The following is a 24,464-nucleotide window of genomic DNA, read 5'->3' as shown; positions in this document are numbered from 1 at the left end:
ATGTTAAGTCATTAGCAGACGACCGATAAACACAATTCCAAAACCAAAACATTTAAATTACCTGTTCGCCGGCCCTAGCGTCATACTGCCCTTTCCTGGAAAATAACGTCAACAGTTGCTCAATGTCTTCAACTATTATACTATTCATCGCAAATGAAATACTCCAATAGGCAAACAGAAATATGAAATTTAGTTTTGAGTTCAATTCGCATAATTTCGATGGCGTTATTCGTTATTTTGTTATTTTCAACGTTAAGAAAACACGCATCCACGTTGTTGATAATTTTAGGCGATGAAAATTTTTAACCTGTTAGAATTAGTCACGTGTAGGGAGAGGCTGCGATTGGCTATCGTCGAAAATTCCTTTTTGCTTGACATTTTCCGAAATATTTTTATTTACTTCACATTTTATTATTTTTAGCTAAAAATTCAAAAACAAAACATTTAATTTGGATTCATGTTTCGAGGGGGATTCAATTATTCTAAATTATTCAATAATTTCTTCTTATTTAGAGAATTCTGTTACCCATTTTTAAAAAAAAGCTGCTACGCAACAGGAAATAAATGCTGCCTAAGAATTATATTTTAATATTTACCTACTTAATTTGCCTTTTCTCATTTTTCAATTCTGTTTAAAAGTCTGATAAGTTTTTAAGTTTGTTTAATTAGTTTTAGTGTTTCGTTTTCGTACAGATTGTTCGGTCTCATTAATAACCAATAACTTTCTTGTCAAGCGCATGGCATCAATCAACGTGTCAAAAATAGAAAACTGACAAGATGTATCCTATTTGAGTTTATTTAATTAAATTTCTTTTATTTTAGTTCCTGATAAATAATGTCTATTAATCACATCATAGAAGAATTTCCACTGCATTTTGCTGTTTGGAAGAATGATGTGTCTGAATTACAAAAATCTTTAGATTTAAAAGTGGTAATCCCCATTTGTTTCTCACCTGATTGAAAAATTAAAATCCCGGAAATTACAGAACTACATGAAATTGTAATTCGACCGAAGTTCACTTTAAAATACTACTATTTTTTTTTTCTCTTTATAAATTTTAATAGCTGTTTATCGATGATCTCACCCGATTAAATTTAATACTTTGTAAAAAGATCGACTTTAATTAAAATGTTTATTTATTTTGACTTGAATTTTTGAAACTTTTTTGTGTGTGTATTTGCTAAAAGCTATAGCTATATTTATTACATATTATTAAACATGAATTTGTTTTTACATTGTTCTTGATTAAGTTTTACATTTATTTAAAATGTTTCCCATGTATATTACTTTTATATACATTGGGTGGATCAAAGAAGAAACTTTCTTACTTCCTTCTTTGATAAGTACATAATATTTGACTTACTATGTGTATTGTGTAACCATAAATATTATAATTCAAAAATTACATTTTTGAGCTTAATGAAAGTACTCTATTTCTATTAGTGAAAAGGTGTACCCTTATTTATAATTTGCTTTGAAAATCGAATAATTACTAATGCATCTTATTTCCAAGTGAAGATTTGCTTAGTGTTAACTGTATCAAAAAAGTTGCAAAATTTTGGCTAAAGTCAAGCAGTAGCCTACTACTAAATTAACATCACGGTTGGGGAACAACTCAAAGTATATAACTCATAGCCACCCTCAAGCAAACTGCTGCATATATATTTTTAAATAATTTTGCAAGTAAAAAACCTCTTTTGGGGGATGGCATTTGGCATGAACAGGTTCTCTTTTGGAAATATCTCCTTTCTAAGTTAGATTCAAAGTTATATTGATCTGCCACATAAAGTTTATTTAGGAAAGATTTTGGTATCTTGATCTACGGCAGAATAATTGCCTATCTTGACAACTTCTGGACAACAGCCGACGAGAAACTAAGAAAAAAATGGTATATTATGCATTTTATGATATGCAGTTAGATTAAAAGAATTCAATTCACCATAATTGTTTGGTGCAATGTGGTCTTAGAAGTAAAGGGCCAAATTTCGTAAAGTTATTTAAAGATCAAATAAAATAGTTAAGAACACATTTTATTGAACATGTTAAAAGCTACATATATGCTACATATAGCATATATGCTACATTTAAAATTAATTAGTTTTATGATATATTGGATGAAAATGAAATTTATTACTTAATAAAAACAAAATTGAACACAGCTAGTCAAAGTTAGGTGTCTAGCATTGTTAGTCTAAGCTAGTTGGATTTTGCGTAAAGAATGTATACTTGAAACAAATCAAAATTTAAATTTTGCATTCAAAATATGCTGTGAGTTGATTGCTGTCATGAAAAAAAAAACTTTTATTAGAAAAGAAAAGATAGAAGGCATCTGGGTTCCTGAAGATCACTCTAATCTCACATTGAGTCGCGATGATATGCGACGCAATCAACGCCTGCTTGAAATACTTTGACTAAATTTGTCTTAAAACCTTTAATATTTACTCTTCAATGTAAATAGCTACATTTAGTATTGCGCAGGCCCGAATGTAAAGTTGATTATATCGCATGGCAGAAAATTGTAACATTAGTACAGGAAATGTTTCAATTGAATATATAGAAAGCTTCCCTTGTAAATTATTGCCATTATTTATTATTAAAATGTTTTTTTAAAATATATCATATCTGAATTAGATGCCCTCTAAACTAGATCCCTTGTTAACCAAACTTACTGTATAGAAATTATAATTTTTTTAAAAAAAATTAAATGGTTTTTAAGATAAGCGATCAAAAATTTTTAAATTTTTTTTCTTTTTTTTTTTTTACTTTTAAACTAAAAACAACTTTTTGGAGGTTTAAAAAATTACTTAATCACACAAAATACTTATTGATGAATGGGGCGCGTGCTCCAGATACTATGCTGTGGACCAGCATGTTGATTTCTTCCACCCAATTTTTAAGTAATTAAAAAATTAACCACATAATTTTTTAAGCTAATTAAATTTTTGCATCAACTGTAACAGTTTTGTAGTTCTTAATGGGGATAAAATAAAATTATTATGAAAGATCTGTGATTTGGAAGAAATTATTATAAATTTTTTAACTAATTGGTGGATTGTTTGTAGTAAAAGTTGATTTTAATTACTGTAAGCAAAGTATCAAATTATTTTCTACCGCCTAAGATTTTTTATACAGTATACTTCTGATAATGTGGCATTATTCATCAAGTTGTAATTGGTAAATCAAAATTATAAAAACTGTTTTATTGGGCACATTTTAAGCATATTAACATTAAATAGCCTCATTTACTAAAAATATATATTTCTGTTTTGCTAAATCTGCTCTAAATTTGATTCATTTTTATAAAATGCAAAGGAACAGAATGTTTCATTCTTTATAAAAAATGCTTTTCCTTTTATAGAATGACATTGAAAAATTAGACCCACGAGGAAGGACGCCACTTCTGCTGGCAGTTACTTTAAGTCATTTGGATTGTGTAAGAATGCTTTTAAAAGCTGGTGCTCATGTTAATGTGGAAAATAAGGAGGGCTTTTCTGGTGAGTTTTTTTTATTTATTTAATTATAAAAGCAACATGCATTCCTTTCAGTAGTATTTATATTTATAAATCCTTAATTAATATAATAAAGATAAATCACATGCAATCTTTTGTAGTCTCTGTTTATTTTATTTATTTCTGAAACTATTTTGTAATTAAATTGAAATTGATCCGCACATTTTTCTGTTAGTGTTCTAAAATACTTAATCTTCAATTTAGTTTTCCTTATTTTATTCCTTTCCTAAAGCATATTTGTTTATAATTGGTTTAATAATATTAGCTGATGGGTAGGCTAAAATTTATAAACTATAAGGCAAACGAAATCTGTCGTACTTATTCTTCGAAAAAGTTGCACCTGTTGAATTTCATTATTGTTTGTAAATTATAATTTCAAAAAACGTTTATGTATCTAAATATTGATTCTGATCTCTGACGATGAACTGTTCATTTCAGTAGTTGTTAATATTAAGAAAAAAACATAATTTCTTATTAGAAAAATTACGAATAAATTTCATTTCTAATTACGCTTAATTATGCTTAGCAATATTGTAAACTCTTTATTTTTTTATTTTGTAGTTCTTCATGAAGCAATAAGTACTGGAGATCCTGAGCTAATCCAAGATATTTTGGAAAGAAGAGACTATCAAAGATATAGCAGTCGTGTTGGAGGAATACCAGAGCTTTTGAAAAGAATTAGAGATGTATGTGGGATATGTTTAAACTTAAAATTTTCAATTGATCTTCATTTTGTTTCATATAACAATAATTGTTTTTTTCCCTTGCAGACTCCAGACTTTTATGTAGAAATGAAATGGGAGTTCACAAGTTGGGGTACATTATTTCGTTATTTCCTTATCTGAAATCAAAAATAGTCTTTATAAAGTTGCTAATTTTATGCTATATATTTTTTTTTTTAGTGCCTTTAGTGTCTAGAATGTGCCCTAGTGATACCTATAAGGTTTATAAATCAGGTGAGTTACACTTAGTGGCATTAGAGATGTATGTTATGCAATACAGGAATGAAAGGTTTTTTTTTTTTTTTTTTTAAGAGAAATAATTTTCATTTGCAATTTTTTTCTAGTTGTTAGTTATAATTGTTTAACTTTACTCAAATGTGCTGTTAGCGAAAGAATTAAATTTATTATTTTCTAACTTAATTTTCAAAAAAAAATTAGCATTTCAGTTTATTTTTTGAATAAATAGAAACAGAAATAACCCAAAAGCTTGGTTTACAATAGAGTATCAAAGTTTCATAATATTTTATATCAGTGGTGATCAGTTAACTTGCCAAAATTTTCTAAAACTTTAACTTAATTCTGAGGTTATGCGTCTCATAGAAGTTTTCATAATTTTTTTATACTTGCAACCATAGTTATAAAGTATTTTTAATAAACATTATTTTAACAACGGAATGGATGAACCATCACTTCTGGCGAGCATATCATAATTTCATTATCTATATTCTTATTATGGAAAATTTTTTTTAAAAAAAGCAATGGCGTGTACCTTCTTAATTAAATTTGAGAACTGGTTATCTTTCTGATAGGCTCTAATGTTAGAATAGACACAACACTGTTGGGGTTTGACCAGTCTAATTGGCAACGAGGAAGCAGAAGTTATGTTTTCAAAGGTCAAGGTAAGTAATTTTATTTATTGCCTTATTGTTTTAAGTACAGTGCACAAAATAAAAAACGAACCACCCAGAATGACTTTTAATCTAATGATTGGTTCGTTGTGTTTTACGACTCATTCTTAATAGTTTGAGGGATGACCTCAAATATTCTAGTTAATAAATGCGGACAATATTTTAAGTTGAGAAATCAGACACAAAAATGTACTTTCTGGGAATAAACATGCCTTTTCAAAAACAAATTTGGGTTTCTGACCCCCAAAATATAGGGGGTAACCGCAATCTGGGATATATAGTCCTCGTGGTTTGGTCAGGAGAGCGATCCAAAATTTGGACCCCTAAATGTTAGTTTTACTTTTTGGATATTTTGATATATCTCGAGGACTTTTTAAGCTAAATGAAAAGTATTAGCACTCAATTATCGAATTTGTTTATCCAAAGATAGACATGCAAAAAATAAATTTTTCAAAATATTTATTATTTTATTTAATAATAGTTGAAAAACTTTGAATTGTATACAATTTTTTACATTAATTTGAAGCCTAATTTTGCATGGCAAAATCACAAATTTGAGCAAAATCGGTTGAGTAGTTCCTGAGAAATTTAAGTGTATGTGTACTTTTTTAAAAATTCGATTTCTCAGAAAGTACCTCCTAATTTTGTATTTTGCCATGTTAATTTATCTACTTTAAAATGATGTAAACTGCTGCATACTTTACAATTCAATAATTTTTCAACTATTATTAAATAAAATAATTAAAAATAGTAAGTATTTATTAAAACTTATTTTCTGCATGGAATTTTCTTTGGATAAACGAATTTTGTAATTGTGTGCCAACATTTTTCAATTAGTCAAAAGTTATTTAGAGTGTTTCTTTTTTTTTTTACGCACTACATTTATTGGTTGATTGTTTTCCTTTTTTTTTTTCTTAGAAGAATACTTCAAGTTAAATCATCTTGAAATATTATTCCTTAATTTTTATTCAATTATTTTACTTTAATCTCTAAGTAATTGAATTACTTGCTTCCTTTAACCTATTTTTAACAAAAAATTTTGATTTCAAAATATTATTCTACCATAAAATGTGAACTTGAGTATCAGTTTCTTTCATAAGTACAGTTTTCATAAATCTGTTATTTAATGCAATTTACTTACAGCAAAAGTTGGAGTGAGATTATATATATAGTTAGATGATATTATATAGCAAATACATCTGTGCCAGCATGTCAACGCAGGAGCAATTTTTACCATATTGTCAATTAATTATTAAAGAAATCATAAGCATGGGTTGAAAAATTCTCACTTAAAACTTCTTTTCTGAGTCATTCTGCTGTGGAAAATTCTAAAGTATTTAACTCCATTGTTTAATTTGAGTATGTTATTGGTGTTATTAGTTAATAACTCTTTGCGTTTATTATTTTGTAAATTTTTAATAGTTCCTTTTTTAAATTAAACATGTCAGTTAGTAATGGCAAAACTAAGATTAGATTTTTACAATTATGAATTTGGTATAATAAAAGAAAGGAAAAATTGATGATGTTTTATAATTTTCGTTAAATCATAGATAAGTTACATTGACTAAACAAACTTTAGTTTGCAATAATCTAATTTAGTAATATTATGGTTTGTTATATAAAGATCATTTAATTCAACATAGTTTATAAGTTATTTGAATGAAAATATTTTTGCTGTATTTCATTTTCTAACCCAGGGGCTTTCCAAATGGTGTTGCACAGAACCCTAATGCGTCGTGAACTAGTGAAAGAAGTTCCACAAGCTAGTACTTTTTATAACCAGTGATGAGTTTTGAAACCTCTGATTATATTTAGATAAACTTAAAATTTATATTTGATTTAATCTTTTGGTTGCTTTTATGAAATTTTTTCAAGTTAAATGCCAAAGATATAGAAATGGAATTTTTTTTGAAAGAAAATATATTATTTCTAATAACAATATAGTGAGTAAATTAGGAAAAAAAACAAGCATTTATAAAATATTGCGTTAGTATTTCCTAGCGTGCTTTTCAAACCAAAATAACTAAATTCTTTAATATAAAGAAATACCTTTCCTTAATAACCATTTTCAAGGTTTATAGCAGTTCTGTAAAGTTTTCATTGTGAAATAAACCACGGTATTTTAGTCATTTTCAGCTTATATATATGGACCAAAAACAAATTCATAGCAAGACAAGATGTATCGCAAGAACTGCAAACTTAACTAAGGACAATTACCTAAAATCCCCTAATTTAAGATTATTAATAATAAAACAATGAAAAATCCTAATCATTTTGAAAAAGTCATCTCTAATCTCTCTGTTATAACGTTCATTCCCAATTACCTTAATGAACTTTATTTATAAGGCTTGGGTGCTTCCAAAAGAAGGTTGATTATTTAGGTTTCTGTAGCCACAAAAATTTTGGGAACCCCTGTTTTGCAATATTAAGTATATAAAATTTTAATATTAACTTTAATCAAAATTTAAAGAAAAAGTTTAGCAATTAATCAATTTAAAGAAAAAGAAAAATCTTAATTTTGTATTGCTGGTTAAGAAAATGTCATCAGATTGCGAGTTATTAAAATACAACAATTACAAAGGAAACTATTCTGCCCAAATACAATTAAGTTGAGCTGAATTATAATAATTACTACAAAAGTCATAATTGAGTTAACTCAATTATGACTTTTGTAGTCTAGGGAAATTCTTAAAGATGTTTCAATCAATTTCAGAATTTTTAAAAAAAAAATTTTAAGTGAACATAAACTTTATTTCTTTATATAATATAACTGAATGGGCAATAAAATTTAAAATGCAAGAAATGTGATTGTATTATGTATGTATATTGATTTTAAACTTGCTAAAGACTCTTTATTATCTAATTATCATTGTTCAATAAAATATCGGATTATTTTTATACAAACATGTGTCTCAAGAAGAAATCAATATTTTGCCATTTTTGATTTATTGATTGTTTATTTTTAATCAAATTATTTTTCATTTAAATCATAGATTACCAGATTTTGAAAGCAATCAGGTGCAACCGAAGTTATGTCTTTTCTCTTAATCGCCTAAGTGGTAACTAACACCTTGAATTATGACCATGCAGAATTGCATAAAAATCTCATTCACTTTGCATACTAAATGAACCTTTATAGATTAGAAAATAGAAACATAGTGCATTTCACTTGCTTCTATAACCATCCTTAAATATCGCCTTGTAGATATTCAGTGCACTCTTAATAATATTGTATTTGGTTTTAATTTTGCCATTAATAAAATTTCTTTTCATTTCAAACAATATTTACTATTTCACATTTTTGCAAAATTGTATAAGTTATAAGATGTAATTAATAATGCTCATAAATACTAAACTAAAAATAGAATAGACTGGCTGTAGATTTCATCAGTTATTTCTTTTTATATAATAGTTTCAGCATTTGTGTTGGTATTGAATTATGAAGTAACATTTTGCTATTGCATCCAAGAAGTGTTTAATTTCAAAGCTTTATAGCCCATACTTACACATTGTAAGTTAAAATGAAATTCTGTTATGTATTTATTTAGAGTAATTGTAAATGTAATGAAGTATTTTAAACATTTTTGGTCTCTACCTTTAAGCTCTTAACATATTAGATTTAAAACATTTTACATTATTTATGTTCAACACACATAACTGGTCTTTTAGTCCTAAAACATTGTCCCTGTAAACTGTTAATGCTTACATCAAAGAAGTAAATTTATTATTTTCTTAGAGAAATTTCTAATTTGAATATTATATTAAATAAAAAAAATTTATCATCAACTATGAATTTGGGGATAAGTTTTTTAATCATAATTTTGTTTATCAATTATGTTTATCTATAATAAAATGTGATAATTGATCAAATTTAATTATAATTGTTCGACTAACAATTAGTTTCTGATATGTTATAAATTTTCTTCTAGAGGATAGTGCAACTATGATGGAAATCGATCATGAATCTGGTCAAGTTTATGTAGAGCAAATGCGAGTAGTATCACCTCAATTGGACGACATTCAGGCATTCCGTCCATCAGCTGAATCTGTCTCAGCCCGCCTTACTGCACCGATTGTTACAACATTTGTTGACACAGACAGAATCAATTTTGAGAGGTATTCTAAAATTTTACGAAAGTTTATTCTCACGAGTATAATTAATGCAATATTATAATAAGAAATTTCTATTTTTGAAATTTTGTAAATAAACTGATTTCTGTTTTCTTCAATAATTAAATAACTATTAAATAAAACATTTCTAAGAAACTTTCCCATTAAACAATGATCTTTAAAAAATTTATTTGTTGCTTCCAATTGTGAAATAACATGAAACAAAATAAATTTAAAAGAAACTGTCCTAATAGTCTTTGTAACAGGGATGAAAGACTTCCGCGAAAAAGCGGAAATCCGCTTTTTTCTCCCAATTTTTAAAATTCCCGACCATGCTCCAGAAACTAAAATGTTTAGGGAGTCCAATTAGAGAAACCCAAGCAGCCCGAACGATAGTTGGATTACCGCGACTTCTGCTATAGAGTGGACGTTTGGACCGCCAATATTATTATTATTATTTTTAAGGCTGATTTTCGGAATTTTAAATGTTAGGAATTGCGCCAGAATCTGCTAAAATCGCGATTTTTAATCGGGCGATTTTAATATCAATAATCGATTTTCGTATTTAACTGATTTAAAACTTACGTTTTGTGATTTTTTTTACGCGATTTAAACATCGTACTAGCAATTCCTATTCACTCAATTTAAAAATCCAATATCGCGATTTGTATTTAAGCATTTTTAAAACCCAATATTGCGATTTGTATTCTCGCGAGTTTGAAATCCAGCGTCGCGATTCGTATTCACGCATTTTTAAATCCAATATTGCGATTCGTTATCACGCAGTTGTAATATCAGATATCGTTTTTCGTATTTGTTCGCTATTTAAAAATTACTCACTGCGATTCATTTTCATGTGATTCTTATTTACGCGATTTAAAAATTCAATATCGCAATTTGTATTTTCGTGTTTTTAAAATCCAAAATCACGATTCATATTCACGCAATTTTAAAATCCAATATCGTGATTCTTAAAGGAAGTAGAAGTAAGTTTTTTGAATTAGTTACTGCAAAGATGTGATATATTTTTCATTAGTAAGTAATTTAATTGTCGCGCCTTCCTATAATTGTTTAATTTTTTTTAATATAGCAGTGATCAAAATTTTAAAATTATATTTAAGAGAAATTTAAAGCTAACTGTCTAAATGCTTCTGCCACTTTAAATATTAAATAAAAATCTCCCAGCATAGTTAAAAGTTGCTTTTATGAACCTCAGTGTCATATAGAGCCCTTCCCCCCCCCCCTCCTCCCAATGACCTGCGTTGTAAAACTTCAGCTTTTTTTATTTTTGTCCACTTTCATGCCTGTTGTAAGAAAATTTTAATTCTCTAAAGAAATATATGCATCTAGGTCCTAAAAAAGTAATTAAACTCCTCATTTTCCTTAGATTAGAATTCCAATGATGTTTTATTGAATATGTTTTACATTTAAATATATTTCTCTTGCCACTTTTTTTTTAGTAGAATTGCTGTAAAATATAAAATTGTTTGCTTCAAAATTACTCTAATTGAATAGGAAAATTTATGTAGATATATAATTTTGAAGAAATTGGCAGGTAATTGAAGGCGATCTGTTAATATATATGCACTGGTTTTTCTCAAAAGGGTATTAAAACATGTAATTTATATTTTCTTTGGCTTTAGGGACTGTTATTTATATTATAAAAGCTAATGGAATGCATTTGCATACTATTTCTAAATCCATGTATCTTTATCTCACTAAACTCAAAAAAAATTTAAATATTGTTTAATAAAAATGGTTTTAAAAAATAACATTTTGATTCTATTATATTAATCTGAATAAATTTTCTGTAGTTGAATTACTTAATTTTTTATTCTTTATACTCATTCATGAACTTGAAACTAAACTCAGTGGCACAACAGCTCCTGAAAAACCAAGGCCTACTATGCTCATCCCAGTTTTCTTGACCTTGGGCTCTAGAGTAGTCAGTTGAATGCAGAACCTCAATGTTTAGTCCCCAAGCAAGCTTGTTATTCATATTATTGATTCGCTGTAGGGATGAAAGGCTAAGTTCACCTTGCCTGTTCCGAGAATAGAAACCAGGACCTGTGTCACTGGAGCCACCAGGCGTCTCATTCATGAACTTAGTATTTTAATAAATAATTAGTAAGCCCATATTTATGCATATCATCAATCTATCAATTGTTTTTCTGCAATGACTAAGTCAAATTAGTACCTTACTATAATGTTAATGAAATATAGCATATTGTTATTGAGTAAAATTGTATTTAATGCAAAGGTTATTTGCAACTCAGTAATCATATATGTTATTTGATATTTTAGAAATAAATCTGGTATATGGGGCTGGAGAAGTGATAGAACTGAAATAGTGAATAGCTTTGAAAGTAAAGTAAGTATTTATACAGGGGGAGAAATTACCAAATTTCATTACTTCATTTGTTTAACTAAAACACAAATATTTTTTAGACTTATTTACAGGTGTGTTAAACTCTTTGTACTTTTGTTCCGTATTTAATATATTCAATCATTTATTTATTGAATATATTAATAAAAGCTTGATCTTTGTTAAAGCCTGTAATTTTTGTTATGTTCTGTAATTGGGTTTTTCGACCCTTTTTAAATATGTTTATATATATTTTAATATATTATTTTAGGGCGATGGTTGCCCAATAGTTAGATAATAAACGGAGCTCTGGTTCGATCCTTGATTCCGCTAAGATCTACTGAGTGCATGCGATATGCATGCTTGTAAACTCTGTGGTGTTAAAAGTCCTGTGGTCCAGTACCATGGGTATAGGGATCTGAAGAAAATTTCCTTCCCTTTCAGATCTATGTCTAAATTGAGGAAATGCCTCACTAAATTGTGATAGCATGTCTTTGAATCATCCTCAGGGATGTTTCCAAGACCATCACCAATAGCCCATTGTGCCGCTCTAGTGTGATGTAAATAAAGTACCTGAATGTATTAAATTGTTTTATAGAGTGTTTAAAGAAATGAATTTTTTCATTATGCATCTAATAAATGCAATTATTTCTTTGCATTATCAGTGTGCAATTATTTCATTGCATTACCACCTGGAAAACCAGGAATTATCAGGGAATTTTTTATACTGGAAAAATCAGGGAATTTTAAAGAAAAGCTGGAAATTTTTTCTTTGATAATTTTTTTAATTTCACTAATTTAAATTATTTTCTTAATTTAAATTATTTCATCCATTATACCCGCTTTTTTAGACGGAAATATATCTCCAAACAGTTGAAATATCAACTTAGCGATACTTTGCTTTCATCAAAATTTGCTCCATTATAGCTCTGTTGAACTAGAATGCACACATAAAATTCTTCCATGGTTGCTGAACGAATGTAGAAACCTTTGACCGCTATGGGACTGTGCAATTTAGGAAAGATTGTGGTGGGTGTGGAAGAAGGGATTAGGATATTAGCTTCTGTTTTTTAAATTCTGTCTTTAGGCTGAATCCATTTATGGCTCAAGTTTGTTCCCATGCTTTCGTGGTAATTTTTTTCCGTGTTGACAAAATTTTTTTGTATTTTTAACTTTATAAAATTCTCCAAAAATTAGTTGGAACATATTTTAATTTTAAAAAAAAAAAGTTTTTTTTTGGTCAATATGATTTTTGATTCAAAATTTTGTAACAAAACATTAAATAAATAAAAAATCTTGCCAGATTGTCAAAATAAATTATTTTTTCCAGATGATATGTTAAAAAACACATTTTGAATAAAATATTTTATAATATAGACTCTTTTTCTTGTACACAGCCTACACTTCGTAAGAAAAAAGAAACAAAAACCTGGAAATTTTAAGATTTTTATCTGGAAAACCTGGAAAAATCAGGGAAATGTGAAATCTGATTTCAGTGGCCACCCTGAATTAGTTTATTATAAAAATAACAATATTAAAATATATTTATTTTCTATTTTTCAGGTTTTTAGCGCAAACAATGTTGAGTTGATTACAAAAACTAGAACAGAACATCTAACTGAAGCTGATAAGGCAAGACATAAAAGTGCACGTTCTCCCTTACAGTCATTACTGGGTATCGTTGAAGTTGAAGAAAAATCTCCTCCTCCTATTGCCAATGGTGTAAGTATTCGAGAATTAAATGAAATTTTAATTATATTGTCATAAATTAAAATTTTTCTATTAAATATAACTATAGCAGTTAACTTGATTTCACTTTCATAGTTATATCTTCTTATTCTTTTGATAAATTGTAGGATGATAAAGAGTGGTCAACAAATCCTTCCCATATAACTTTAGAGGAATATTTTAATCCTGAGATTGATTTAGAAGGAAAAGATATAGGTCGCCCTAGAGAAATTTCTACAAAAGTTCAGAAATTCAAAGCAAATTTGTGGCTTTGTGAAGATTATCCTTTGTCTCTTCCAGAACAAGTAATTATTCTAATTATATGAAAGGCTTCAATATTTATTCCTCTGTTTAGATTTTACAGTTTGTTAGTTTATCTTTATGAAATTTACCATTTAAAATTTGACCAATTCCTAAATTTAGAACATTATTAAATCCTATTTATATTGAGATTTGATTCTACTTACTACTATATATTTTACTAATTATTGTTCTGAGTTTAAGTTGCCTTTGAAACGTGAAGGGTTCCTGGGCAAAGCAGGCTTTTGTAATTATTTATTGTTCAGTAAAAACTTGTGGTTATCACCAAATTATAGATATTTAAGTAATCTAAATTATTTTACTTTAGGGGAATTATTTTTGTTCATTGCAGTCGTCAAGTTTATCCTGTTTGTTTTTAAACAATGCCAAAACATCAAACTTGTTTCTAATCAAAAGCGTTTAACTGAACTGAAACCATTTTTCTGAGAAAGAAAGGTTTATGGTTTAAATAATAACTTATTTTTGGAATATAATTAATAACTAGTTTTCGGATTGTTCTGTTTTTCTAACAATTTAATATTAGTTTTAGTCAGGTAGGGTTTAACTCTTTTTATGCGTATGAAGTTTTTTGGAGCTGTTTAAAAACAATTTTAATTTGAAGAAACTAAACTGAATATCTTGCAAAAATGTAACTTTGTCAGTATAAAAAATTGTGCTTATTGACTCAACATTAAGCTAGAAAAAATTTTTGGTTAATTAATTTTGTTTTTTTATTTTATATGTGTGCTAAATCTTATTATAAATTGTTTGAAGTATGACTTGTATGTGTGTACCTTATATGTTTCTCTTAATAGATCCTGCCAATAGTTGATTTGATGGCTATCAGTAGCACTCACTTTGCTAAATTACGAGATTTCATCACTCTACAACTACCAGCTGGTTTCCCTATAAAAATAGGCATGTTTTGGGTTTTTTCATAAATTAAAAAATGTCAAATTATGTAACATGTTATTTCAGTGAAATTGTTTTTGCCTAGAGGAAAATAGTAAAGAAAAGCCTTTTTATGTAAATTACCGTAAAGAATGCCACCCAAGAAATTGTATTTCTACTCAATAGATTTTAATGGTTGAGAACTTTGTAATTATGAAAACAGTTAATTCTGATCCATTAATCTGAAAGTTTGAAAATCAATATATCCTCTAAATATTTTTTTTAAGTTAACAAACTGAATTCATACGTACTTTTATTTAAAGTTTAAACTTTTAAATTAATTACCATTAAACCTTTAAGGCTTATATTATCTACTTATTATGTTACTATCATAAGGAATTATTTAATTAATATAATTGTTCTTGTATAATTGTTGTATAAAGTTTTATCAAAAAAGGAGTTCTAAAATTTCAAATTTTACATTGTTTATACATTATTAATGAGCCATTATTCTAAACCATGATATATAAACTAATATATATGCAGTATTTGAAACCCTCTAAATCAAAGAGTATCCCTAGAGTATCTATAAGTAAACTTAGCTACCCATTCCTTTCTAGAAGAAGTCTACCTTTTAGAGATCCTCTCTACAGACCTGTAAATAGCGTTTTCGACCTGGCACCAGTCTGCTGACCGGTGGTTGAAAAACAATGATCTTTACTATGATACATATTTAGGTCTAAAATATTTTAATAGTTATCTTAAGCTGTATTGAGTAGATAGATTAATTCAAGTCAAAGCTTTTGTTTTATTTTGCATTTTATTCTTGCATTCTTCAGATTGCAAAGGATCCCAAAATTTAAGTATTCTTTTAAAAACAAGCTTCAAATTCAAAAATAAATTTTATGAGGCATTGACTGAAGTTGATAACTTCTCATTGACTGAGTGAACCTGAATGAGTGAAAGTCCTAATCTACATTTGCAAATTTGCTTTAAAGCTCTAGCTTTGAGATTTGAAAGCAATGAATCTGCCTTGTTTTTATTTCTTTTTTAAAAACTTCCAATTGACCAAATCTTAAATATCCTACTACTTCTTCAATATGCTTGTGGTATAGTCACACTTTTGATGTTATAATTGCTGCCAAAAGAAAAGCTTTATAAATAACTAATAGTTGCCAAATGCGTTTTGAACCTTTTTCCTCTCTGAAAACTCTCAGAAATTGTAACTTAGTATCTTCCTCCGCTAAGTTCTACAAAACTTAAAATGCTTGTCAAAATAAATTAGTGTAACTTAGTTAAATAATTTTTAACACTAATTTAAATTTTATTACTTAATTTTTTAATGTAAAATAAGATATTTTTTGGTTTGGAGAAATTTAAATTTTTTCAAAACTGTCATTTTGAACCTTCTTCCTTTAAACTCTTCAAATAAGATAAGCCATTCAATTATAATTTTATAAAATATTTCAATGTCATTGATGATCAGAAAAAAAGGTTTTATCTATGAAAACTTTGTTCAATTTTTTTTTTAATTATTTTTCTTCATTACATTTTATCTCTCCCAACTTGTGTGAACTTATTATTCATTACAACTATTCAACAATATAATATTTCTTTTAATTTTATTTTCAGAAATACCATTGTTTCATGTTTTGAATGCACGCATTACCTTTGGCAATATATTTTCTTTGGAGGAACCAGTAGTTGGGGTGACTCCGATACAAGAAGAAAAACCTGTAGCCTGTGTGTTGGATGACAGCTGTTTTGATACACCATCAGGTTATGTGCGTTTAGGTGAGGTAACAAAATATTTTTTTAGTGTCTAAATTGGGTTATATTTACTCTCTTTATTCCAATAATGACAAGAAATAATTTTGCTTAAATTTAAAGCACAGTATTTCTCATTTACTAATTAATTTTTAGAATGAGATCATTTAAGCTTTTTGTTTCTATTACTTATGTGCAATTTATATATTTTAATATATATTTCTTTAATAATAATTACATGTCTACATAAATCAAAGTTATATTGTTATAATACTGCTAATAAAATTGTTTTCAATATTTTTCAGTCATTGATGATTTTACTCTTAAAATTTTTGCCCAAGTAGAATTGTATTATAGTAATTAACGTTCTTAAGACTATGTGAACATATATTTTTTAATATTTGACACAATGTTAAAAATCATTTTTATTTGCTTCTCTAGAAAATGTAACAATTTTACATAAACTCTTTTTTAGAAGTTTTTTTAAGGTTACTTCTATTTTAGTTTAGCAAACAATTTTTCTACAACTTTACAGCAAGTCATAAAATGTTTTCAGTCCTTTGATTCAATTTAATTTCAAATTATTTACAGAATCTGAAATTTTAAAATAAATTTTATATTTTCTTTAATCTTTAAAAATGTATTTTTTATTTTAAATGCTAAAGAACATAACAGGGCTGATTGTGCTCTGGAAAAAATCCAGATTTTTTGCTAACAGTGATCCAGAAGTTTCCGGAGATCGAAGGTCCAGACGTTTAAAGAAATCATTGATCACAGAAGTTTCCGGAAATCAAATTTTCAAAGGTGGAACTTAAAAATACTATTTTATTTGTTTGTAAGGGAGAGCCAGATACTTAATAAGCTTACATTCATGATTAATATTCATTTTTTATCAGTAAATAGTTATTATAATCATAAACTCAAGAAAGAAAGACATGTTTANAAAAAATTTTTTTTTTTTAAAATTGCGGGAAAATTTATTGAATTTCGTTCCGGTTTTTTGGTTTTCCGGTTTTCTGATTTCCGGATAACGGGTTCTGTACTGTATTTAAGTAAATTAAGAAATATTGAAAAAAAGGAAAAAACCCTTGTTTACCTTTTTTTCAATTTAAACTGTTTTTTTTTATATTTTTTTTAACTTAAGAAGTTTTTTGGAATTTTGACTTGAGCTCACAATCAGCCCTGATATAATGCAATTACTGTATTGAGTAACATTTATCTCACAATATTGTTTCTTAATATTATTTTGAGACGTGGTCCAACGTGCCTCATATAGTGGACCAAGCTACCCTTGCCTCTGGAAGTGTTGGTCCACTCTTCAAGAGGGTTTTTAAGAATAAAAAAAATTACAAACTAAGTATTTTGAAAAAATTTTTTTAGCAAAGTAAGAAATTAGAAGTGGATTAGAGGTACCCAAATATTAAATTTTCATCTATTTTTTAAAGAAAAATCAATCTACAATGATATTTGGTCCATTTCATAATATTATCTCTCCCAGACGATATCTTCTGAATAACAATAATTTTCAAGAGTTTTTTGACAATGTCAAAAAATTCTTGAAAATTAGCATCTTTACAAATTAACTAAGGAATTTTTAAAATATATTTGTAGAAATTTTATGTTGTGACAACTTGAAGTGTAAAAAATATTTTTGGCATCAGTGAAAACTATTTCCTATTCTTCCTGTTGAAGAAATATTTTTTGAAAAACAATATTTTTTAATCTCACTAATTATTTTGAATGTGCCATGTGTTTTGAAACTGATTATCTTTTCTGTTTAATAAGGATACATACATTGTTTATCTGTATTAACTACAAGAATAAAATGTGGAAACGTCCTTGAAAACTTCAAAATATCCCAATTTCTACAAAATTAAGACAATACATCCTTTATAAATTTTAAATTGTTGGTATCAAAATTAAGATTGTATATTCATTCATATTGAACAGTCCCAAAATTTCTTACTACCTAATTAGATGAAAGAAAAAAAATGTATGAAGAACATAAAACTCAAATTTTAACCTAATATGGTGCAAATATTGATACATTCCACATTCACGCCTCAGTTTACTCTGTCTTCTGTTTAACTGGTAATTAGAAATAATAATAAATGCAACATATTGCCTATTGTAATCCTCAAAAATCAAGTTAAGTTAAACATCTTAAAATTTGTTTTAGATAAGTCAATGTATGTAGTAATAATTGATACTTCTGTCATATGGTTACTGGTCATATGGTTCTGTCATAAAATTCAAAGAAAAACTAAATCATTTTAGAAGATTTCATATTTTATTAATAAAAGTAAAAGTTTCATTACCTGAATTTTATTAAAATTTTCTATTAAGCTGCTGATTTTTGTAAACGAATCATGCTGATTTTTGTAAACAAATACTATTTAATATATTTTGCTGGGATTGTTAAGATTGTTGTCAGTATATGCTTTTATCCTTGCTTAAAATGTTATTAATCCATTTTCATTCCACTTGTAAGCATATTGCTAGCTAAAATTAAGTGATAAGATGTTTTTGAATAACATTTTAGAGCAATTACCATAGAAATGCATTTGAGTTAGTTATTGAATCATTTCATGTATAAAGTCTTGAATCATTTGATTCCTTATGCTCTAAGTAAACTTTCATTAGTTAACCTAGACTAGGCTGTTTCACTTAATAACATCTGAAACTGTCTTTCTTTAACAAACGTATTTTATTTATATTTCATTTTTATTTCAATAACATAAATTTATTTAAAGAGATGTGTGTTTTTATTAATTGTATGTAGAACTACTAAAACATCGATGAAAGGCAGTTAGAACAAAAGCAAAAGTTTGGTAAAAAAAATAAACGTTTCACTTGTATCGTGTCACATTTTTGCATAGTATTTTATAAGAGACTTTAGGAAGCAAAATCCTATATTTCCACCTCATACTATAACACATGCAAAATAACTGTTACACAAAATATTAACCATCTCTGCTGCTATCTAGAAATCCATTTTAAAAAAAATAATTATTCAATTCTAAACATTGTGCAATGGTACTAAATGTAACTAATAAGTTGGTATTAACTCATCAAACTTATCTCAAAAATGTTTCTTTTTTTTTTAAACTTGGAATTTTAAATAAACATTTACATAGTAAAGTTAGCAAAAAAAATTCGTTGTTCCTTAGAAAGTATTTATTTACAAAACATTATTCATGACTAACATTTTTGTTAGATAATCAAAATTTTAACTATTCGTAGCTTTATTATTATATTATTAAAATGCAATTAAATTAAAGCAATGTTTGACAACTGTTTGTTAGCACTTAACTTTTTTAAAAGTGTTTCACATAAAATATTTAATAATGGTAGTTTTTTTAAAAAACTAGTCCGTCCATTATTTACGTTTTTTGTAAAATGTTTTGTTGAATTTCATTAACATACAATAGGAAATGTTTTACAATTATTGGTAACAACTTTACCTTACCCATGTGACAAAATGTGATGTATAATGTAACTAATCAAAATAATATCAATATAAATATTAAATCAACTCATGATTTTGTTCATGCAATATCATTTGCACTTGTATAATTGGGTGAGCACAATTAATTATATTTTATTATATAACTTTTTAATTAACTTTTATTATATTCATTTATATTACTTTGGCTCCAGTGTAGCGAGTACCTAATTGAAGACCCTGGAAAGCTAATTGTGTCAGGTGCGTTAAATTGTACTTCAGGATAGGTAATTTAGTGCATGTAAGGATTAATGTCTAGTTATAGGTGTTAAAAGTGCATGTTCAGTTACCACCAAAAATGCTTCATTTCCAGCAGATTCTATTTGCTTTGCTTTATTATATGCCTTCCAGGTTTGACACCTAACTGTTTTTTTAATAGGTCATTAATTACATGATGTAAATTTCACCTTTTTTAATTGTGTGAGCTTTTCAAGGACATTTCCGTCTATTAAATATAAGTCTGATTTTAAGCTTCTCATTAACTATCGTCTCATCCTGTGCCTCTAGTTGTGTTTGTCATCAAACTAGGATGAGATTTTTACAAGTACACAATGTTTCTCTTTTTCATTATTTTGAAATTAATACAAATATTTAGTTCTTGTCAATTCTACAAAATTAGTCTTAATTGCCATATTTTTTTAGTTTATTTCAATTTACATCTTTATGCTATGTGATCCCTCAATCTAAAATGTTATTGGTTTTAAGATTATAATTTATATTTTTGCTTGAAAATATTGCATACAATTGTATTACAGTATGGCTTTTGTATTACAGTGTTGCTGAATGAAATATTTATTTTGAATATTGTGATAAATTGTGTGTTTAACCCTCCAAATGTTGTGGTTGGAGCTTCAATTTTGATTCCCTAAAAATAAGATATCCTATATAATTTAAGTCTCTAAAAATTTATTAATAGCTAATAAACAATTATAAAATCCCCAAAAATGTTTCTTAAAATTAGCTAAAGATGCACTTAAAAACAATAAAAATGCTTTTAATCTAAAAGTAAAAAATTCCCTTAAAATTAAGAATTTCAATCAGAAAAATTTTTCTCAACTCTTGCACATAATTTATAATTGTGTTATGTATATTAAGAAAAATCAAGAATAAATGTTAAATGTTAAAACTACCTGCAATTAAAAAAGGGAAGGGAAAATGTTTCTATCACAACACCTTTTTTATATTGCATTTATAAAATACTTATAATAAAAAGCAAGAATAAAAAAATTCACATAAAAACTGATCCATTACAAGAAATATTCTTGCATTTAATGACATGGTATGAAAAGAGTAGTTGTTACAGAAACATGACTAGCATGAAACTAAAAAAAAATAAAAAGGCTAAAATATATAAGTGTGTTGTTTAAAATCATCAGATTTCAAAAATAAGATAATTAAAAAAGGAAATATACATATAGCATACTTAATATTTTTCTCTTTCTATTTTTAAATGAAATGATGTACTTTTACTACTAATAGAAATGGGAATAAATCTTCATTATTTATCTTGTTAAAATGAACAGCAATCCAGCTTTCAATTGACTTTTTATTCTATTCGTGTTTGATAACTTTTTGATTCATTTTCAAGGTCTTGTCTAGGTCTTGCTTTAAGATAATTAAATTTTCTATTTACAGTGTTATTTAAAATGAAATTATTGGTTTAACAATCTAAAAATATATGCAAAGAGGAATGAAACCTATCAATATAAAATTAGCCTCATAAAAATTTTAAATCACCATTGCTTACTTATCACAAGCACATGTTTGAAATAAAATGGAGTTGGTATTATAAAAATATTTGTGCAATTTAAAAATCATTACAAAATACTAAACAGTAATATATTTTTTTAATTCAAGGCTTTAATTTTAAATGAAAGTTATATTGCAATGGAGGGAAGATTTTAAAGTTGTATAGTTTTTTGAATATTTTATTTTTCTAAAATAAATTTTCACCCAACTATAAAAATTTAATTGCTTATGATCATACTTATTTCCAGTGTTAGTTGAGAAAATACTTCAGCAATAATTTTTTAATTAAAATAAAAATATTAACATCGCAGAAAATGGTTCTATATCATTTTATTTGATGATTTAAATGACTAAAACACAGTCCTTCTATTAGAAATTTAGAAGATGATATGGTACCTTTATTTATGGAATATTTCATATTTTTCAATGAATAAATATTTTTCTTCTGAATCATTTTGTTAAAGCTGTTTTTTAAATTAAATATTGATATTATTTTTTAAATACTTGGTTTAGTATCTAAATCCTAACCATGGTGTGATGCTGCATTTCTTGCTATATTAAATTTAATGATCTTATATTTATTTTGTAAATCTTATTCCTTTATATAACTTACATGTTTATAAATTTTTCTTAAGAATTTATTTGTTTTAAAATTATTCAAACTAAAGAGCAGTTAAACACAAATATTTATGTTTTGGGTTTCAACTGGATTGCAGTTTTGTATTACTTTTTATGTAAGATGAATTCAGTAATAATAATTAGTATTTAATAAATTTAAATAATACTACATTTTTAATACGAATATTGTCTTAAAACATTAGGTTCTGAAGCTCTTCGTCCTCTTAGTATTGATGAAGATGATGAATTGCTGCAATATGCAATACAACAATCCTTAATGGAAGCTGGAAGTGAAGAAGATCAGGTAATAATGAAAAATAGTCATTAAGAAACCTGAATATTGAACAGATAGAAAAGTTATAAATGTTTATTACTTTTATGTTTTAGTAGATCAAAGCAAAAAAATTGGGTTTTCAAGCAATTAAAATTAAGAGTCAAATGATATATTTATGTATTTATTAAGTATTTTCTAACAGTCTTTTATGTATGTGTATATATATATATAATGGGAGAACGTAAAGCTTTTCAGCAGTATGCATTCCTCTACGATGGTTAATGCGATATATCCAAATAAAGAATAATTATCCTTAGATAAAAATTACCCTTTATAATGCGTATTGCAAAAATATATATATATATGTCTATGTAAAAATTACTCTTCCTAATGCGTCTATATCGCTAAAAAATAAAAATATATGTGTATATGTTATATATATGTAAAAGTATTTTTGAAGTCTATGAGAGCAGAATAACATTCATAACTAAGTTTGCTCTATGAATTATAATATTTTGATTATGTCTCTTTTTAACATGTTAAGCAAAGTGTGGGAACAAGTCATGGAATTTTCCTCTATAAAGTTCTTTTATAAGCATGAAGAGAATAGATTTTTATGCAAGAAGCAACCAAGTTGAAATTCTATGCCAAATGCTCAGAGAACTAAATCTTTAAATATTTTGTTTTTTACTGAGTCTTTATCACTTCAATATGCCTTTTTTTATTCTCTCTTTTCTTTTCATTTTTTTTTCTTTAAATCAGAATCTAGATTAATGCATCAAATTGTCTCCAACTCTTTATTCCAATATATAAGTAATGATAATTATTTATTAGTTACATAATGTATTTAATGTTTTTGGCAATTTTATTCAAAAATATTTGATTTTTAAAATGTGAAACCAAAAGAAATTAATTCCCAATACTACTAGTAATAAATTATTTCACTTAAAATATTCATATAATTTGTTTTTAGTAATATAATTTGTTATAGTAACCAAATTGCATTTATGAATATGTGGTCTTGCCTTTTTTTTTTTCCTTTCAAACTTACATAGTTGTGGTATTATTTTGACATTGATGAATTTCGTCATTTGAAAATAAAATAAATAACTTTTACTTCTAATTAAAGTATTGAAATTTCTGATTAAGTCTAATTTGTGTAAAATTAAAGTATTATAGATTTGACTTTCAATTTTTTTCATTTGCATTAGGAATAACAAAAGATAGGTCTTTTAATTTTATTTCACTCTTTTTTATTTGTCTAAAAATATAAAAGTTTATTTTGATTTATGAAGACTTAGCTAAAGATATGGATATAAGCATTAGCTTATTATATGTTAGTTTCAATTTATGTACTGCGAGATTAAAATATGTCTAATTGATATTCTTTCTTTTTTTTTTAATTATTCTTAGACTATTTTTTTTTTCAATTCTAATAATAAAGCTTATAATTTTTTTATTTTTCTTAAAACTTAAAAATAAGTTATAAATTTGAAATATGTTTTAAATTCACGCAGGTGACAATCTGGGAAGCTTTACGAGCTCAAAAGCCCAATTCAAATGGTGAAGATGAGGATTTGCAAAAGTAAATATTTTTGTCATAAAAATTTTTGACAATATTCTATTGAATTTATTTGTAGCAGTTAAGTTTTAAAAGGTTAAATTAATAAAATATTATGTAGTTAGTTAACTCTATTGTTATTTTATAAGATTTTTAAATGCAATTATTTCCAGCTCTGAAGATGATCATGAATCAGCATTATAGTTAATAGATATTTTCCAATGCTTTCTTTTTAGAAAAATTAATTACTATTCCTTTTCATTGTATCTTTTATTATTGTATATAACTTCTTAGCTTGAAAACCATTATTGCTTAGCTTAGAGGTATTATTGGAATATATTGACTCCTTTTATGATATATATTAGTTTGTTTTTTCGATGAAAATAATTTAATGTAAGAAACTTTTCATTTAAAGACTGGGCAAAGTTTAAAATTTTTCTCAAATTATATTAAGGT

At 26.4% G+C, this 24,464-nt stretch overlaps 2 protein-coding genes across 2 annotated transcripts in view; one reads left to right on the top strand and one right to left on the bottom strand.

Annotated features, from left to right (window-relative positions):
- The window catches only part of LOC107438727 (phosphatidylinositol-3,5-bisphosphate 3-phosphatase MTMR14), a 28,124-nt gene extending 27,806 nt beyond the window's left edge, over nt 1-318 (bottom strand). The window contains exon 1 of the mRNA XM_043047317.2: nt 62-318. Coding sequence (XP_042903251.1) covers nt 62-148 — 87 coding nt within the window. The 5' untranslated portion in view covers nt 149-318. The remainder of the gene's footprint in view (nt 1-61) is intronic.
- An 11-nt stretch (nt 319-329) lies between these two features.
- LOC107438720 (ankyrin repeat domain-containing protein 13D) overlaps nt 330-24,464 on the top strand; it is a 27,004-nt gene continuing 2,869 nt past the window's right edge. The window contains exons 1-14 of the mRNA XM_043047330.2: nt 330-931; nt 3,360-3,495; nt 4,072-4,196; nt 4,281-4,326; nt 4,413-4,466; nt 5,042-5,131; nt 9,070-9,256; nt 11,555-11,621; nt 13,179-13,337; nt 13,472-13,648; nt 14,459-14,561; nt 16,167-16,328; nt 22,377-22,477; nt 23,965-24,032. Coding sequence (XP_042903264.1) covers nt 836-931; nt 3,360-3,495; nt 4,072-4,196; nt 4,281-4,326; nt 4,413-4,466; nt 5,042-5,131; nt 9,070-9,256; nt 11,555-11,621; nt 13,179-13,337; nt 13,472-13,648; nt 14,459-14,561; nt 16,167-16,328; nt 22,377-22,477; nt 23,965-24,032 — 1,571 coding nt within the window. The 5' untranslated portion in view covers nt 330-835. The remainder of the gene's footprint in view (nt 932-3,359; nt 3,496-4,071; nt 4,197-4,280; nt 4,327-4,412; nt 4,467-5,041; nt 5,132-9,069; nt 9,257-11,554; nt 11,622-13,178; nt 13,338-13,471; nt 13,649-14,458; nt 14,562-16,166; nt 16,329-22,376; nt 22,478-23,964; nt 24,033-24,464) is intronic.

Source organism: Parasteatoda tepidariorum, chromosome 1 (assembly GCF_043381705.1).
Source record: "Parasteatoda tepidariorum isolate YZ-2023 chromosome 1, CAS_Ptep_4.0, whole genome shotgun sequence".
NCBI classification, from domain to species: Eukaryota; Metazoa; Arthropoda; class Arachnida; order Araneae; family Theridiidae; genus Parasteatoda; species Parasteatoda tepidariorum.
The sequence above is the reverse complement of the archived record's forward strand: the minus strand, read 5'-3'. Positions and strand labels throughout refer to the sequence as shown.